We start from the raw sequence: 19,528 nt of genomic DNA on the forward strand, positions 1-19,528 counted from the left end.
CATTTTTTGCAATATAATCGCCATCGCAAGTTTTCAGTTGGAGAAATAACATGAACTAACCTAGGGACTCTAGGGACTCTTTGAGAGAGGAGCCTCTGTAGTTAGATATTTTGATTTTTAAGGTTATTAATCCTTTTTTTAAGAAGGCTTATTTCGGTTTTTGGACGCTTCCAAAGTCGGTCTTTTCGCCGCCTCTGCTGCTGCCTGCCATTTACTTGGTAAATTTACTTAAGGCTAATCATCCTGAAACTTTATGAAATTGTATGGAAAAGAGTAACCAGCAATATATACTCTCTATATCCCTGCTCTCTGGGTCATCCAGAAGCTATTTGGTTACGTCCTCTACGTTAGTTTATTTACATTAGTAATACACAAAATAGTGCCGGTTAGTCTATGTTGAAACCTTACATATATTGAACTAAGGTGGGTAAGTGTGTCGTATAAAGCAATTGAGGTCATTCAGTTATGGTAAAAATTGGCGTACTGTTTAATGCATACATGTAAAATATGCGAGGATTAAATATTGTCTTAGGCCAGACGAGTGAGGCCAAACCCAACGGCCATTTTCTCAAGGGTCGCCAAATATATCGGAAAGCAGCTAAATTGTATACCGATGTTACGGACAGGTTTGTCAGCAAACGGATCCTCGATTTTATCAATGGGTGCTATCATACCCACAAATCGTCCATCAGCATCTGCACAGATTTGGGTATACCGACAAATCATTCATGAGTCTCAACACAAATTTGGGGGTCTAGACGTGCTAGTTTTAGATAAACTCGGTGTATATAAAAGATATATCAGAATTCAGGTGCACTCTACACTAAACTATATCATGTCTGAGTTAGTATGGCTTATTAATGAGAGAGAGAGAGAGAGAGAGAGAGAGAGAGAGAGAGAGAGAGAGAGAGAGGGAGAGCATCGTTTATGGATGTGTGTATGTTACAACAACAGAGGAAACATCTTTCTCGCAGCTCGGCCAAAACAGTCTTTACTACTGCCCTTCGTTCCGTCTTTTTCGTGCTAAGATTTAGCCAATGATATTTATAGGACCGGTGGAAAAACATCAGCATGCCAAGATGGTGTGAGTGAGGTCACATTTGGGCATTGGGGTTTAGGAACTGTAACAGATTGCGAACAAGAGGCTGTCATGCATGTTTCTACTTGGGCAGTGACGCGTAGTGAGGGAGAGGAAGGCTAATTATTGGCCATAACAATTTTAATGGCTACAAAATCTCATTCAACTTATACAGAATTGTTGAATACAAAAATAAGAACTATAACTGCTGATTATGAGGGATAATCAAATGAAGTATCCAAACACAACATACAAAATAGCAATGCAGAGGCAATCGCTGTATCTTTTGTCACGTCAATAATCATTGAAGTAAGCATATTACACTGCAGTTTTAGACCTAAACAGTTTCATCATGTCATTTCATTGTATATGCGGTCGCCGTTTTATTTGTGCAAAATCCTATAATACAAAATCACAACTTTGAAAGTGAAATCGATTTGTACGTAATGGTTTATGTATATTGTATATATCTCTTGATATAATTAAAAGTGACTGTCTAGTTTCCCCTTGTGCTTGCTCTTAACTTATCGCTTGATGTAATATTGCCAGAGGATGGGCCGGAAGTTGGCGTTGCTGAGGTAGGGTAGATGTCGTACACTGATTGCAGCATATTTGATATAAAATATGTATCAGTTCCCCTTTCTGTCTCAAGCTGGTTAATCCCTTCCTCACTGTACAGGTCACAATTTCGTGCTTTGTTCGGACATTCGCAGAACGCAAAGGCCACACAGTGTGCATCGTCTAAACATCTTGTCAGACAATCCTGGACGTTCTTTGTTCGCACATTCATTGTTTGATTTGCAATACGTTCTCTTCCAACAATTGCCGTGTCACTGAATTTTAACTGTTTATTTATTTTCGGTATTATGATTGTAGTTTCCATACGCTTTGTCTTCCTTCCAGTGATGTAAATCGTTTCAACATACATTTGGCATGAGTTATAGTTGTAGTCGTTTGTTGTGCATTCTCTACAGAAGCTAATTGCCACACAAGAATGACGCTCCAAACAGGCCTTGATGCAACGGGAACGATCAAGTTCCTCCACAATTGTTGTTCCACTTAAAGCGGTTTCTGTCAATATTAATCCCTCCGTCAGATCTTGACAAGTGTCAACCAAACCTTTGTTTTGAAGGAAGCTACAGTATTCTTTTTTGTTTCTTTGTATTCTCTTTTTGATATCATCGTATCTGACACCCAAATATTCCATATACTCCGAGCAAAATAGTTCCTCTATGGAAGTGAATGACAATTTGGTAGGAACGGGAGTTTCCTTCACCGTTGATGCCCAAGCCATTGTATCGCCGTTGGCTGGCGGAGGGGCACCAATTGTTATAGTGTTTGTTTGTACCTCACTCTGAAAAACGGATGCTTGTTCTCGTTGGGAAAAACCTAAATTAAATCCTCCACCGACGCTGAACAAGCCAGAGTAACTGGCCGACACAGCTACATTTATTCCTTTTTCTTGCATTTTAGAGTAGCTGGATGACGACATTTTGTGTTCATACGTAAAAGAAGCACCAAATGTGGCCTCATCGACAAAATGTGTCCCATAATGATCAAAAAATGCCATATATGTATCTTTATCTTCTTCATAGCTATTAGAAATTGTTCTGTTTAGTTTGTGAACCCAATTCAAGAAAGCTGGATGGAAAGGCGGTGGTGTACTCTTCTCAAGTTTACAATAGTAATAATTACATTTTGCACTGGAGTAGATCATGATCCATTGTCCACTGGCCACAGTGGACGACGCTTCCTTGTATCCAGCACTCGCAGAGAAGCTGACTCCCCAGCCACCGCCTCCTACGTGAGCAGAGGCTGAGAGTGATTGATGTAGTTCATACTGGGTTTGGACTACTTTGGAGGTGAATGAAGTAATACAGGAAACATCGGGGATGAGAACTAGACCCTTGGGAACACTGTACTGACAATCGGCAGTCTGATCGTTATTACTATAGTCGGCACGGAATATTGGGTATGTAAATCCGGGATCATGCCCGATCGCTACCGGGTAACCCCTAAGGATGTTGTAACCCAGTAGTGCATAATCCATATCGGGAAAAGATCGCTTTAAATCGGGTCCATGACATTCCTGGAGGTTGACATCTTCTCGAAGCGCTGTAAAAGGACATATAATTATACATCGTAAACCTTTCTTAAACTTTCCAAAAAATATGAAGCAATCGCGCAATCCCTTATTCGTGTAGAGAATTGATAAACAGAAGCAAATAAATAATCTTTGCAATTCAAGTTCGTAAATTTGGGAAATGAACAACAATTTGAAAGTTAGTATATATATATATATATATATATATATATATATATATATATATATATATATATATATATATATATATATACCCGTGTGTGTGTGTGTGTGTGTGTGTGCCGGCGGCACCTGTTTATCAAATTTAATTTGTCCATGAACTGTTTCAACCTGAAAGATTTACTTCTTTTATAGTTCTGTTCCTTGTAAATGTGTTGTCGGGAAGTGCAAAATAACCATCGAGACGGGTACAAATTGTAATGCTCTCATATACCAGTTTTCAAAGCTAAACCATCTGTATCATGTGTTTTGTTGCTACGCGTCCAATAAAATTGCAGGAGGACGATAAGGGAGGCAGAAGTCTGTTTGGTTTCCACACAGTACTTTTAAACATATTTCATATTGCCAAAAAGACTGTGCTTTCGCAGTTCATTCGAATCCATTACAAACTCTTTTTAATACAGTTCAGGCTCTGCTGAGCTTTTAGCCCTACTCTACCATCCAAAATCTATTGATTTTAGGATTATTGACTTTGAAAATAAATGTACGATTTATCATCCACTTCCCTTTTGGCATCCATTAAAGCTGATTATATTTTGTAAGAGACATGAAGGTCAAAGTCAATGCTTATATGAACAACATAAATAAACAAAATATTACACAGATTATCTTTCGAAACTATTTTTGAAACACCACGTAGCACATTTATCTATTTTTTATGTATGTACATGCTTGCCGATATTGGGTCAGTAAGTTGAAGGTCAACCGATAAGATCACGGTTACAACAGTATTTTTAAGAATGAGTCCTTATGCACAACTAACCCTCGTTTGTCGTAATGTCAATCTTCTACGATAGTTCATTTCATAAATAGATAGTTTACTTTATTTCTTATGTAGATAATCTATTATGATGTTTCATCGGATTGCAGTAACGTGCGGATTGAGGTGTGATATTTAAAACGAACGATATGTTTGTCAATGTTTTTCAAGGATATACTTACATATTGCAAGACGTTTCTTCTGTTGCAAATTGTCGATTGCAGCTTCTAAGGATTCGTGTTTTAGATACGTTTGGAAATCCGTAACTTCCCTGTAAAAAATTAATGCATTTGAATAGATTTCCAAATTACATCTATTATAATAAAATTAGCTTTTTGTCAGTACAACTGCTTTTGTGAACATGTTTTTACCTTTAATATAATTGTGAAACCAAAATGTATGTCGCCAGTAATTGTATGTTTACTCAAATGCCATAGAGGTGTTTCAAATCTCTCGTCAAGCTGTTTTTCAATCAATTCAACGGATTTATTTAATACTGACACTTACGCAAGACGTTTCCTTAAAAGTTAAAAAGGTGACATAGATGGATACAAAATATCCCCCAAAAAAGCAAATGAAAATAACAAAAATAAATAAGCAAACACACTCCTCCTAACACCCATTACGATTTCATGAAGTACTTTGTACAGTAGGAATGTAACGAATTCCTATTTGAAAGGAATATAATGCATGCAAAGTTAAATGTGTGACAATTGAATCATTTGCCGATAAAATATCGTTTTATTTAATGAACATCGTTTCAATACATACCCATTGGCGTCTTTCAAATGGGACATAACAAATACGACGGCAATGGCAACAAATATGACCACTAGAAATATGGAGACGAGGAGAGTATTCATCAAGCGACCTTTCCATTTAAGTGACTATGGGAAGAAACAAAGGGTATACATGGACCTAAATATTAATATATTATCTTCGTACCTGGCGCATTTTATCCATAAACTGCACAGAGTAAGTAGAGTGTTGACGTGTTATCAAATATGTATGTATGTATGTATGTATGTATGTATGTATGCATGCATGCATGCATGCATGTATGTATGTATGTATGTATGTATGTATGTATGTATGTATGTATGTATGTATGCAAGGACAATAATAAGAAAATATTGCAACTGATTGTTAGCTAAGAACAATGTAGATAACTGTAGCAAGGAACAAAATAATAATAATTAAATAATAATAATAATAATAATAATAATAATAATAAACTTACAGTTGACTACACGTCTTGTCCAATAAACGCCTCGATTTGACACGAAATGTTAAAAGTAATAAATACTATGCACGTCCTTAAGGTACTTACAATAGTTATACCAGTAAATAGTTAAACAACAACTTTATCATACAAATGCAAAAAAAAATAAGACAAAGAATATTTGCAAAAACTGAGTTATAACTATTTGTATGAGACTGCATTTACGTTTATAGTTAATGAGATGTACAGAGAGAGAGAGAGAGAGAGAGAGAGAGAAAGAGAGAGAGAGAGAGAGAGATAGGGAGAGAGAGAATACTTTGTTGTGGTATGTTGCTTTCTGAGTATCAAACTGCGGTCCTTTGTCTAACCGAGTCTTCAGTGTTCTATTCTCTTCTCGTAATTGATTGTTCATTTGGTAGATTTCACGAAGGCTTATCTCTGCCTGCCCATCAAAATCTGCCATGGTTTCACGTCTTCATTCAGTGTAAAATTTAGAATATATTGTGAATTTGTGATCCGATCCTGAAAATTCACAAAACCAAATTAAATGTGATAATTAGAATTCCATTTAATCTGTATGCATTTCTATGTAGAGTTTTATTGTACTCTCCATTCCTTTAGGCTATTTGAAGCCACCCGGTCTAGAAAGGCCACATAAGCTGATTGCGTTTCAGTTTTAGAGGGTTCCTCTAAGGGAAAACAGTGAGAGTCATAACATAAAATGTCTTTCAGTTTTAGAGTGCGGTGGCCTCGACTCAATGGTTTAAAAATTTGCTTCAATCATCGAAAACATTTTCGGGAATAGAGAAATGATGCGTATAGTATCACCAAAAGCATACATTATGCATTCAAATTTGTTTACCTGAATTTGCCATCTGCTGTTGTTTCATCTTCACTACAAGGTTACAATAAATATTTCTAAATTCTGAGGTATTTAGAAAACGACAACTTTACAACATTTAACACTGGCCTACATCCTTCAATCAAGGACACCAAATCCAGTTCTTGAACTATTTAAAAGTTAGGTTCCTTGTAGCTCGCTCAACTGCTACTACTACCAGTAATAAATAAATAAATAAACAAAAATGATAAACGTCGATGGTTTGAATGATTCTCATGTGTATCAAAAATACATAGTTTAGAATGGTATCATTTGAGACCTTAATTTGCGCTCTAAGATCTTCATCCTCCATCAGCTGTGACACAGAGGAATTCCCTGACATAAAAACATCTATTGCTACAGATTTTTCAACAACATTATATGTAAGTGTAATATCTGTATGCCGTTGGCTCAATGATTTCGAATCATGTATTCAGATGAATAATCATCCTAATATTATGCATGATTGCCACAGGAACTGCATAGTACTAGGGGTGGGGGTGGCACTCATGCTCGAAAAGTGGCAGGGGTGTTCCACTGCAGGTTCATGTCCTTAAGCACCTCTAGACATGGTTCAACGACTTTGATTTTAAATACGTCATATAATTATGGTGTGAACTAAGCCGACAAGACAACCTTAAATTAAAGTTCTTTTGGCGATACTTTAGATTTATACATTTAAAACATTTTCAGGATCATGCTGCCATTTTTGGGCCAACGTACAGATAAAACCTAATATACGCTTATCACTTTCCTTACCAAAGTTCAAAATGTGTATTGTCTCTGTCTTCATGAATTAAATCACAATACTTTGTTCCTAATAAAAACCTCGTGTGTGTGGCTGTGTTTGTGTACGTGTGTCTGTGTACAAATTCTACAAAAGTTACAAATATTTACCTTTCCACGTAGGCTATGAAACAGACATGTATGATTGCCTTCACTCATTTAGTTTAGAAAAGATATCATTTCGGCAATCTGTTGAAAATACAATAGATTTAAAACAGTTCATAATTGTTGGATTAATTGTTAAGAATGACTAGTACCGAATACTAGATTTGATATACACTTTATTAGGACCGATTACTAGATTCAATACGCTTTATGTCGTGACTTAACACCAGATTCTAAACATATTAGGACGGAACAATAGATTCTGTATAATTTATTAGGACTGGATACTATATTCTATACAAACTTATTAGACCGAATACCGTATTCTATATAATTTATTAGGACTGAATCCATATATCCTATGCAACATATTAGGGCTGAATACTAGATTATATGCAATTTATTAGGACTGGATACTAGATTCTATACAACTTACTCGGACTCAATACCGTATTCTATATAACTTATGGGACTGAATCCCTAGACCTATACACTATATTAGGACTGGATAATAGATTCTACTCAAATTATTATGACTGAATACCGTATTCTATATAACTTATTTCGACTTACTGCTAGGTTCTACACAACCTATTAGGAGTGGATACCGGAGTCTATATAACATTTTAAGACCTAGTATTAGATTCTATGCAACTCCAGGACTGACAACTAGATTATATGCAATTTATTATGCCTGGATTTAGTGCAATATACAGAACTGAATTCTAGTTTATTGCAATTTATTAGGCCTGAATACCAGATTATATGAAACGTATAGGACTGAATACTGGATTCTATGCAACTCCAGGACTGAAAACTAGATTATATGCAATTTATTAGTCCTGAATACCAGATTCTATGAAACGTATAGGACTGAATACTGGATTCTATGCAACTCCAGGACTGAAAACTAGATTATATCCAATTTATTAGGCCTGTATTATGTGCAATATACAGAACTGAATTCTAGTTTCTGTACATGTTTTTAAGATTGTTACGTATATTTGATTTAATTTATATTTTATTTAATTTGTGTTTGATTTGATTTGGATGCTTGTGGGTTTTGGAATCTTTTTATTTTCTTTGCATGTCAATTTAATATAATTTTGTTTCGAAGGAATTTGATAGTTTCCATAAAATTCAGTTTGACCTGAATCTTTCCATAAATACCTATTAATAGAAACACTTGTTTCTATTTTTGACTTAGTTTCTGGCCTTGATTGAGGGTCAAGTTAACAACTTTTATTTTCGGAGTAAAAAGATTGGTTCTTATCAAGGACATATAGGGGCTACCTAATTTTTACATGATCACGTGATCCTTTATTTCGCAATTAGGCATTTCCAAAATTGCGAAATACTTAATATTAATAATGATGTTCAGAGAGATCTCAGAGTTTTTTAAACACTTGGTGTCAAGTTGTTTTCTTCTTTCGTGACTAGTTTCGAGTTTTTGAGTTCTATGTTAATTTTTCTTCAGATTATTTGGACTCTAAAAGATTATTTCGTTTCTCTGGAGATATTGTATTCATATAGAATTCTTGAACAAGGACATTTCTTAAAATGTTTATTTTGATTTCCGAAACCGGTGGATTAATTATCGTGTTTCTGCAAGGAAATGAAAACTTCAACACATTACAGGTTACATTATACGTCATCGCCTTCCATCTTTTCGAACTTAAAATCATTACAACATTTTATTATTAGGACTTCTAAAATATTATTCGTGGATAATTCTTGGATTATTTTTAGATTTGATTCTTAAAACCGTAAGTCCATATGTTTTCATTTTTACAGTATTTGTCCAGGGAAATAAATTATTATATTTTTAAAGCTTGCTGTTTTCACTGTTTCTTGTGTTACTGTTTATTCGAGCCTAAACACGTAACATAATAAGAATGATTACTAGATTCTATACAATATATCAGAGCCTTCGACTCGGATGGGAGGTCGAGGGTTCCTATCCCGGCCAAATCAAAACAAAGTCTTATAAAATTGGTACAAACATCTCACTTTCTTGGGGCTCAGCACTATGAGGTTAGTGTTAAGACTGATCGGCCTGGTATAAGGATATTGACTGGGTGGGACATGATACTATATGGCTGATTCTGACAAGGTTTGTGGAACCGATACACTGCGCATATTGTCTTATTAATTTGGAAGTAGCATGCGTTTAAAAATGTCAGGTAAAGGCCATGTCTGTTTTCTAGGCAAATATCAAAAGTTGTCGTTGATTCTTGGAATTATCAACATACTTTATTTTCATTAAATTTAATTCCATGATATCACGTCATATTTTCACAGGTGTTCTAAACTAGAATACTGAATAAACATCATACTCGTTTGTGATATTCATGTAGGAAGTTACCAGTGTAAATATGAATAGTTTTAACCTTAATTATTGAGAGACCTATGTTTAAGACATTTTCGAAAAACAAACGATCGCGATTAAAATATGAATTAAGACGAAAAGGCAAAGCTACCCAAAACATGAAAGATTCCGACAGTCTGTACACGTAAACTACGGGTCCACCGATCTTTAATTATATTTATTATTAAGGGTTCTCTTTTTTCAGACATCACACAAGTAGCGGCAAACAAAAAATAAATAGAAAATTTGTTCGCCATGCACGTTCTTTATTGTTAGCAAGGAATAGGATAACTCATTCTTAGCTATGCGCATCATTATTATTCACCATGGCAAACTGTCGACAAATATGTTCTCTGTAGTTAGGACATGATTTTCATGCTTGCTTATTGTGCTTTGGACCCGTCGGGTGGCCTAGTGGTTAGAGCGTCCGCCTCGGATGCGGGAGGTCGTGGGTTGGATCCCTGGCCGAGTCATACCAAAGACTTACAAAAATGGTACTAACAGCTACCTCGCTTGGCGCTCAGCATTAAGAGGTTAGTGCTAGGACTGGTCGGCCTGGTGTCAGGATAATGTGACTGGGTGAGATATCATGCTACTTGTCTGTGGCATGATACCCCAGTACTAGATATCACTATAATCTGTCACACTGCAGACATCGTAGCGATATGAGTAATGTTTTTTACAGCTACGTTAAAGATCCATGTCACACACACACACAGACACAGACAGACAGACACACAGACACACACACACACATATTGTGCTTTGTTGACAGCATATTATGACACACGATGCATCTTTAGCATAATACAAAGGAAACGCTTGAACATTGGATATAAAAAATACTTTCCTTAAAGGCACGTTCAACATACCACTGGTAAGGTAGAATGTTGCTAATAGTGTATCCCAACATTTATACTGTTTGATTAGAAGCGTATCATCTGAGACGAACCTGAGTATTACTATATTTAATGTGGTATAATTTAACCTTCAATAAACTCTTAATTATGCAACCAAATGTAAATGTGGCTCAACATGAATATAACTATTCCTACAGCATATTAGGATCTGAGAACTCATCAGTTGTGTTCTGTTCTATAATTAGGTGTTTACCATAAAACTCTTCCATGCACTAAAAAAGTAAAATGAAGACTAATCAGTCATACAATGAGGCCTGTTTTGGTAATTTTTTTTATAGTTTAATAATTAATCTAAGTCCGAAAACCAATTTTCTCCACAAGCTCCCATACATCCCCTGTACACAAATATACACATGCAGTTATTTCAGATACTTGCATCAGACAAATGGAACAATATGAACTTCAATGATGGTCTCTGTTATTCCGAAGCTTTTTTTAACTGCAGTACTCTTTAAATGTGATGGACGTCTGCTTCGGACATACCGGCATCCTATCGAAATTCAATATGACTTTATAAAACTGTTGTTTAAATACCTATCGCTCTATGTAAGTGTCAATTTCTCAAGTGTATTTAAGTGTTACATCTGTAATTCTTAGATAAACAATGAACCCAGGTTGAAAGTGCAGAGGAGGATATATACACAGCTAAAGTTCAACAACGTAAGAATTAGAGGTTAATTCATGTATGGATGGGATGTCTTGCTAACTCTGACGCATATATAACACACTACAAGAGTCTTACATTAAGTTATCAACAGTAACAGAGATATTCATTTAGTCATGTATATACCAAGTATACCAGCAAGCGCAACAACTTATTGACATGCACGTTATGTCTTTGAATATGCCTTTCTTGAATCTGGTTGCAGTACAGTTAAAAATATAACCATTTACGAAGTTTACAACCGTGCGAATTAGACAAAAATCATGTAGACATTTAAAGGTAAGGTTTTTGCGTTATCAAGATTTAACAAAAGATTATATCATATAATTTAGGTATTGCAGATAAAATCTATGCATATAAGTTCCTTTGTCATGCAGGTTGTTAACTGGGGTTAGAAGCTGCTTACTTGTTTTTAAACATTTACTTAGATGCATTACCGTAATGACAAGCCAATATAGTATGAGATGACTGTAACACAATAATCTTATAATACATCTTACAGACAAACCAAGACAACATGAGATAAATGTGGCATAGAACATATTACAGATAAGCAAATATAGTATTAGCTGAGTGTGGCACACGACATCTCGCAGTCAGATTAATACAGATTGAGACGAGTGTAGCACATTAAATCGTACTGACCAGCAAATACAGTATGAGATGATAGTGACACAGGGTATCTTGCAAGCAAACCAGTACAGAACGATATGAATGCGTCACGTTACATTTCACAGTATATATTACAGATAGGTCAATACTTTACTAAATGAATGTGGCGAGGAATATTTTATAGGTAAGCCAATATAGCATTAGTGTGGCATAGTAGCATTTTACGGATAAGCCAATAAAACAAGATATGAGTGCTGCACAGGACGTCTTAAAGACAAGCCAATGCAGCATGAAATGAGTGTAGGACAGTACAAGATACAGGTTAACCAATACAGTATTAGCGTTTAAAGCCAAGTTCATCTTAAAAAACAAGCCAGCGCAACAAAAGATTAGTGATGGACAGAAGATCCTGACAAGCTGATAAATGTTTAGATATGTGTGGCACAGGGCAGCCTAGAGATACGCCAATACGGTATGAGATATGCGTGTCACAGCAAAACATTTAAATAAGCCACTTCAGTTTAAGATGAGAGTGACACAGTACACTTTGCAGACAAACCCATACAATATCACTCAGGAAATTCTGTATACATGTTAATACAGTATGAGATGATTGTAATACACGAATTCTTGCGGAAAAGCCATTACATTATGAGATGAGTGTGGCACAGTAAATGTTACAGATAGGCCATCTTGGTAGGAGATTAGTGTAGCAAGGTACTTTTATGAAGATAGGCCAATACAGTATGGGATGAATGTGGTAAAGGATATCTGGCAGGAAAGTCAATATATTAGGAAATAAGTGGGAGACAGTACATCTTATTTTTAAGCCAATGCAGTATGAGATGAGGTTGGGAGAGTACATTGCAGCGGTGTGAATTTTGGAAGACGATTATTGTGCTATACATGAAGTGAATCTTGTTGTGATCAGCGTGACACGTAACAACAAACATTGACGTATCGGCTAGGCTGGCAATAAATCGCTGCCTGCAAAGGACGTGACACTCTTATTTATGGGTATGATTGATTTTGTATTAGGAACTGCTCAGATAACGGTTAGAGATAAAGATTAGACGATGTTAATACTGAGTTAAGTAGCGGGAAATGTCAAACCTTTAAATAATTCTGAGCCAATGTTCGTGCCAGTTTGAAATGAGTGCCGTAAAATTAGTTTTTCAATAATAGGTCTTAACAAAGGTGGAGTAGAGAAAATTATTTTAGCTTCGACTGGCGTGTTAAATTTTTGGCGGTTAAATGAAGTTACTCCTGATTGGCTAAGTTACAATAGTAGTTGTACTTCCCAGATGAAATTCAATGTTTAAAGTATTCTATCCCGAACGTTTTGGCAGTCCAAGTTCTCTGTGGAAGGGGAAGAAGGACTCTGAGGAAAAATAGCAAGTATTTTTTCTCCTTAAAATTTTGTCCAAGGAAGGGGTGTATGGAAGTGAGAGATACGGAAAGATATATTGGACTTCATAGAAAAGAGAGCGAGTATCAGAAAGCACAAGTTTTGTCTTAATCACCATGATATGTTCATTAATATAAGTGTGTTATTATTTGCTGTATTTATTGTTTTAAATTCATACTACATTTTTTATTGCCTTCAGAAGTTAATTGCGACATTTATTTGTTTTGAATGTTTTATGACTCATGCATTCTAAGAATGTCATCCTGTATTTCAATGATATGAATTTGTTTCAATTTCCTTGTTTAGATGTAAAAGGAATCTTGTATCCTGAGAATTCCATGCGTTACTTCTGATGCAAATTGTGTGAATATGTGAATATATATGTCTTAAATAATCTGTATCATATATGCTAAGAATTTATGTTACTATGTCTATGTCAATGAATTAGTACTTACTTAGCAAATAATGTGGTTAAGACAAGACTCCATCAATTCAGTTGTGAATTCCTTTAATCGGGAAATCGGCAAATGCCGATTGGCATTGTTCAGTTAGTAATTTATAGCCCAGAGTAGGACGTAATATTTCATTAAAGAGGTCTAGTTACGTCATATTTGAACTAGGAATGTTGAGTAGTCGCTAGGAAAAAGATCTTAATTTTATGGTTAACAGAGTTGAGTGTTTCATCTGTCAGTTGCGAGCTGATCAATATTAGCCTTAGTTCTGTTGAGTTACGATAAGACGATATCATACGTAAAAAGAGTGGAGGATATTGTTTAACCTCAGAAAGAAAAACATAACAAATATTTAGGTTGTGTTTTATTTATTTGAAGGAAACAATAGCTCCATAGGTACACCAACACAATAGTGAAAGAGAGTGAACAGCCAGGTTACAGTTGATGACTCGGAAGAGGCTTGATAGATAGAGAGAAAAGGAACAGTAATATGGTTACTCTGACCTGTCACCAACATTAAATTTGGCAGGACCGTAAGCAACCGGGTTGTGCCGGCACGCCGAGCAATGAGTTCGATCATTTACACGATTCTATGATGAAATTTGGTTTATTGGTATTACAGAAAGTCTAACTGAATTTCTTTTAAATTTGGTAATTTTATTTAGAAGAGAAAGTAGATCATTGAAATGTCATATTCAATTTCATTTTATGTAATTTATTGCATTGTTATATTTTACATACAGGGCTCAAATTGCTCTACTCAATATCTCTGCTTAGATATATGCTATTCCATCCATTAATTTCATACTTATGGATTTTGTTTACTCGATCCGGACAATAACACCGTGGTCTATCATCTCATAGTCTAGATAACGATAACCAAACAAACCTACCATCTAACAAGTGGGGCTTCCCTAACATAAATCTTACTGATAAGCCAATACAGTATGAGATGAGTTTGGTAGAGAAAATCTTCCAAAGTAAATTGTACAGTATCAACTGTGCTTTGAGCAGGAGAACATGCAATATGTTGCAGAGAATGGGGTGTGTGTAGTAAACTACATCTTACGGTAAATCATATAGATAGGTAAATAAAGTATGAGATGTGTTATGACTATGGTTTTAAATTAAGTAAAAGAAAAGAGGGAAAACCAGCAAGTTTTGTAAAATTCAACAAATAATGTAATTCACTAGAATAAAAAGTAAAACTTTAAAATAAACTTACCGTATTGTGAATAACATTTAAAGTAATCCTAAACGTTCTATCACAATTCATACTGTATCAAGTTATAATTGAATTCCAGTGGTGTTCCAAGTAAATTCCAATATTGAATGTGCTGATGTGCTTGTAGTCTCGAATGTGCTAATGTTCAAATGGCCTGGAATGTGGCAATGTATTAACAGTCTTTCATGTATCATAACAATATAGTCCAAAAGGTAACCTAGACCGAATTCGCTATAATTCCAAATCAAAGATTTAGTCCAAGAAGTATTAATGTGCACTTTATAATTCCATTGAATGATTTAAATAAATAAATTCACCCAAATTAAAAACTATACTCAATAATAAGACTGATTCCGAAATCATGGTAACGTTGGAATGAGTAATTTGTTTCAAATAAACAACATTGACATAAACAGAAAAGTCACAAAAGTAGGACCAGAATGGTAGGTCAGTTTCCACTCTAAAAGATTCATAGATGTCAGCAGATTTAGGAATTTCCAAGTGGAAAACTAATAACATAGACTCAGATTCTAAAAATGATGCTAACATTCATTACTAGTATCTGAATATTTAATCTGCAGTCATAGGTGATATTAGCTATGTATAACGTTGTTTACCAAAAACATGTACCTAGTCATGTAGGCCATTAACTTGATCCTGGACAAAGGGCAATTACAACACGATATGGCTGGAGAAGAAAAGGAACTTAAAAATTCGTACAACTACTAAAATAGTATCCTCAGTATCATATTGTATAATGAGACGTTTATTTGTTTTTGTAATCAGCAATTAAAAAATTATTTGAAATGATAGGAATATTGATAGTGGGAAATTAGCAATATCTTGTACAACAAATTCATGTCACCATATTTTTCTGAATAAAATGTTGAGATTCCCATCATGTTAAATGTTGCCTCCCATATGTATCTTTGGCGCGTGAGTGTGTGCCTGTGTGTGTAAATTAAATATGTATAGACGTGTCAGTAGTTATCCCTCATACCATTACGTAAAATATAATTTTGTTTCGTAATCACTTATCCTAAAGCAAATTCGAATTCTATCTATTCATCAAAAGATGTCCTTCATGAAAGTGTCATTCAATTCTTTATAACTCTTATTATCATTTCTGTTTAAGCTGAGCAACATTAGATACACTTAGGCTTCTTTTCTTAACGATTTTCCCAATCAAAATAACGGACTTCAAATTCTTTGAATGAATAGTTAAGTTGGTAAATATTTCATAATGAACCCATTTTCAGTCACCTGCTACCCTGAAACTATTACCTTACTACTTCCCTTTTCCAGTGAAGCATAAACTGAACCACTCAAGCATGCTCTATTTAATTCCCACCCAAACAGAATTATCTCCGAGAAGCCTTTCAGCAAATTTATGTATGCAAACCAAACCAACCATTACTGCCAGAAAAGAGCAACATTATCAGAGGAAATTCGTGTTTCTCGTATACAAGGTCAATAAGAGGTGGTTTTGTAGCATATTCTATAGATCGGTAAGCTGAGGCAACTGACAACTGTCTTGTAAAAATGATCAAATATATATTGTCTCTCGTGGGTTAGGCCAAAACCAACTTAAATAGTCTTCATTCCATGCTTTGTGCAACTTTGAACTGGCCCTCACTAGAAAGGCTAGTATTCAGGGCTAAAACACTGGTACATGGAAGTAAAGCTTATTAAGCACTTATCAGAAGTCTTTACCACAGTCCAAAATTCAGCGGGCTTCATCTATACTGTTGAATACTTTTGTCAGATATCCTGTTGCTTTGATTGTCATTCTCATTCCTAATGTTTATTGCTGTCTCGGCTGTAATGGATGTTGCAAATGATGCGTGTAATTTAAGTTGATGACAAAATAACAGTAAGTAAAATCACTACCAAACATAAAGACTTGGTTTCCGGATACCTTACAACATTTTCCTGGTAAGAAATCGTAAGTTACTTCTTTATCATAGCCATGATACAAGATAGGGTCATATACCTTCTGATAAAGTGCCTTTAGTTCTTTAATAAATGATCCAAATCATTCCCTGATGCTGGCTTTGGCAGCCTAACTATAATGTATCGATGAACAGTAAAGGTAAGAGAAAGGATGTGGTGTTAAGACCCTGTGGTCTTCAACTATGTAACAGAAAAGGGTGAAAACCAACAAGTTTTGTAAAATTCAACTAATAATTTTTTCCTTGAAAAAAAATGAATTTGTTTAATATAAAACTTACAATATTTTGAATAAAATCCCAAACAGTCCTAGAAGTTCTATTACAAGTAAAAAAAATATTGAGTATTCCTAATGAATTCCATTGGTGTTTTGAATGAATCCCAATATTGAATGTGCTGATACACCAGTAGTCGCGAATGTGCGCATATGCATACAGCCTTGATGTATCACGATGATATAATCAAAGATGTCCTTGAATTAATTCGCAATGATTGCAAAATAGTGCAAGAAGTATTAATAAGCACTTTGTAATTCCAGTGAAAAATTTATACAAATAAGTGCTCTCAAAAAAATATGAACACAACAATACAAATGATTCCACATCAGCTGTTATGGCAGAAATGAGTCATTCCCATATAATCAACCTTAAATTATAAAAACCTAAGATACAATTTGAAAACTACAGTGAGAGTCAAAAGTTCATTCCCAGAACATTCTATGTTATAAAGAATCTTAAATAGTTCCCTACTGCTCTGTCATCTTAATGGAAATTTCCATCAAACTGTAAACAAAATTTGCTTATAGAAGCTTTTACGGTCATAATCAAGGTTGTATCCAGAACTCAAACCTAGTAAACAACTTTATCCTACGTGACATTAGATATGTAGGAGCAACTGCAACCCTTAATTATGATTAAAGATCAATCGCACACAATATATATATATTCTTATGTTACATGTTAAAGCTCTAAAAAACAGTAACAAAGAATGAGTGAGAGGAACAAGCTTTGAAAAAGTTAATAAATAATTCTTTCCCTGAAAAAAAAATGTAAAAATGAAAAATTAAGATCCTACAGTTTTTACGGTCTTAAGAATCAAATCCAAAGGTAATCCAAGAATAATCCACGAATTAAATTTTAGAAGTCCTAATAATGAAATAATCTAATGAATTCAAGTTCGAGTCCCAATGACAAATCCAAAATGGAAGGCGATGACGTACACTGTAGTCAGTATAGATCTGATGTGTTTACAGTTCTTTGTGAACTATAGAAAATAATATTCCGGTGTTTGAATTCAGAATTAAATTTAAAGAAATGTCTTTGTCCAAGAATTCTGTATGAGCACTTAAATATTTCCAGGAAAACGAATCAATCTTTTGGAATCCAAATAATTTGAATAAAAATAAAAATGTAACTCCAAACTGGTCACAAGAAAAAGAACACCTTGAAATCAAGTGTTTTTAAGCCGAAAATGAGAAATATCTCTCTAAACATCACTATTAAATGTATCTACTGCGCAATTTCGGAAAAACCAGAATTGCGAAATAGAGGCTGTTTAAATAAATTGTTTACTTTTCTCAGTGATTTCTGAATCAAGATAAGGAACTAGCTCAAAAATAGAAAGAGTGTTTCTATTATTAGGTGTTTATGAAAAGAGTCAGGTCAAACTGAATTTTCTGAAAAAAAATGCTAATCAAGTAAACAAGATTACATTACTTTGACATTTAATGAAATTATAATAAAAATATTTTAAAACTAATAAACAATTTAATTAAATCAAATGTAAAATAAATTAAATATACATAACAATATATATATATATATATATATATATATATATATATATATATATATATATATATATATATATATATATATATAACATACAGTCGTGAGTAAAAGTTAGCGTACAATACAAATTAAATGTATACAACAATTGATATCTAACTTCTTATGTTCCTCATGTACTGTAGTTTTATCTCATGAGATGAAAGTCATTTACCTATCAGTATCTAGCTAAAGATTAGGTTACTAAATTAGCTTTGACAGTTACTAGGTTGAATATTTCGCATTATATGATATTAATAACAATTATTCATTATCATCATCATTATCATCATCATCATCGTCACCAACCTCGTTATTGGCAGCAACAAATAATGTATCATAGGTACTCAGGAACGTTATTAGCAAAGTTACATTTTTTTATTTGATATGTGTGAATCTATTGATATTGACCCTCTAACAACTGGGATTAGTTTTGATGTGTTTGTGTGAGTACTGATTTTGACCCTGCAACAACATGGATCTGTTTCTTGATGTGTGTCAGAGTACTAATATTGACCCTCTAACAACATGGATAGGTGTCGCGATGTGTGTGAGAGTACTAATATTGACCCTAATAACGACTGGGATATGTGTCTTGTTGTGTCTGAGGGTACTGTTATGGGCCCTCTAACAAATAGGATGAGTCGATGTGTGTGACTATAACGAGACTTTCAGTTGAGACATGTTTTGCACAACTTATGTTGATAGAAGATGAATGATAAGCATATGAAATTTAATTTCTTTGGTGCCCTTGTTTACGAGCGGAACGTAAAACCCAACGTAATGACCAATTTTGTCATTATTCCAAGAATTAAACTTAATATGGAGTGTCCGTGGAAAAAGGTGGGGTTTCCTAAATATAAAAGTATCATAAGATTGAGGGTCAAATTGTTGTCACGATCGTATGATGAACCCAAGTGGTTTGTGTGTATTTTTTGACATGTTGCTC

At 34.4% G+C, this 19,528-nt stretch overlaps 1 protein-coding gene across 1 annotated transcript; it reads right to left on the reverse strand.

Annotated features, from left to right (window-relative positions):
• Positions 1-1,201: 1,201 nt before the first annotated feature.
• On the reverse strand, positions 1,202-7,478 carry LOC149783676 (perforin-like protein 1). The gene is made up of 5 exons (XM_089931918.1): positions 7,161-7,478; positions 5,700-5,905; positions 4,933-5,048; positions 4,344-4,432; positions 1,202-3,193 (listed from the first exon to the last, which is right to left on the reverse strand). Exons 2-5 carry the CDS (start codon positions 5,844-5,846, stop codon positions 1,575-1,577), a joined length of 1,971 nt encoding a protein of 656 aa, XP_089788044.1. The 5' UTR covers positions 5,847-5,905; positions 7,161-7,478; the 3' UTR covers positions 1,202-1,574.
• Positions 7,479-19,528: the final 12,050 nt, after the last annotated feature.

Source organism: Sinohyriopsis cumingii, chromosome 14, assembly GCF_028554795.1.
Source record: "Sinohyriopsis cumingii isolate HCF-2022 chromosome 14, ASM2855479v2, whole genome shotgun sequence".
In the NCBI taxonomy this organism is placed as follows: domain Eukaryota; kingdom Metazoa; phylum Mollusca; class Bivalvia; order Unionida; family Unionidae; genus Sinohyriopsis; species Sinohyriopsis cumingii.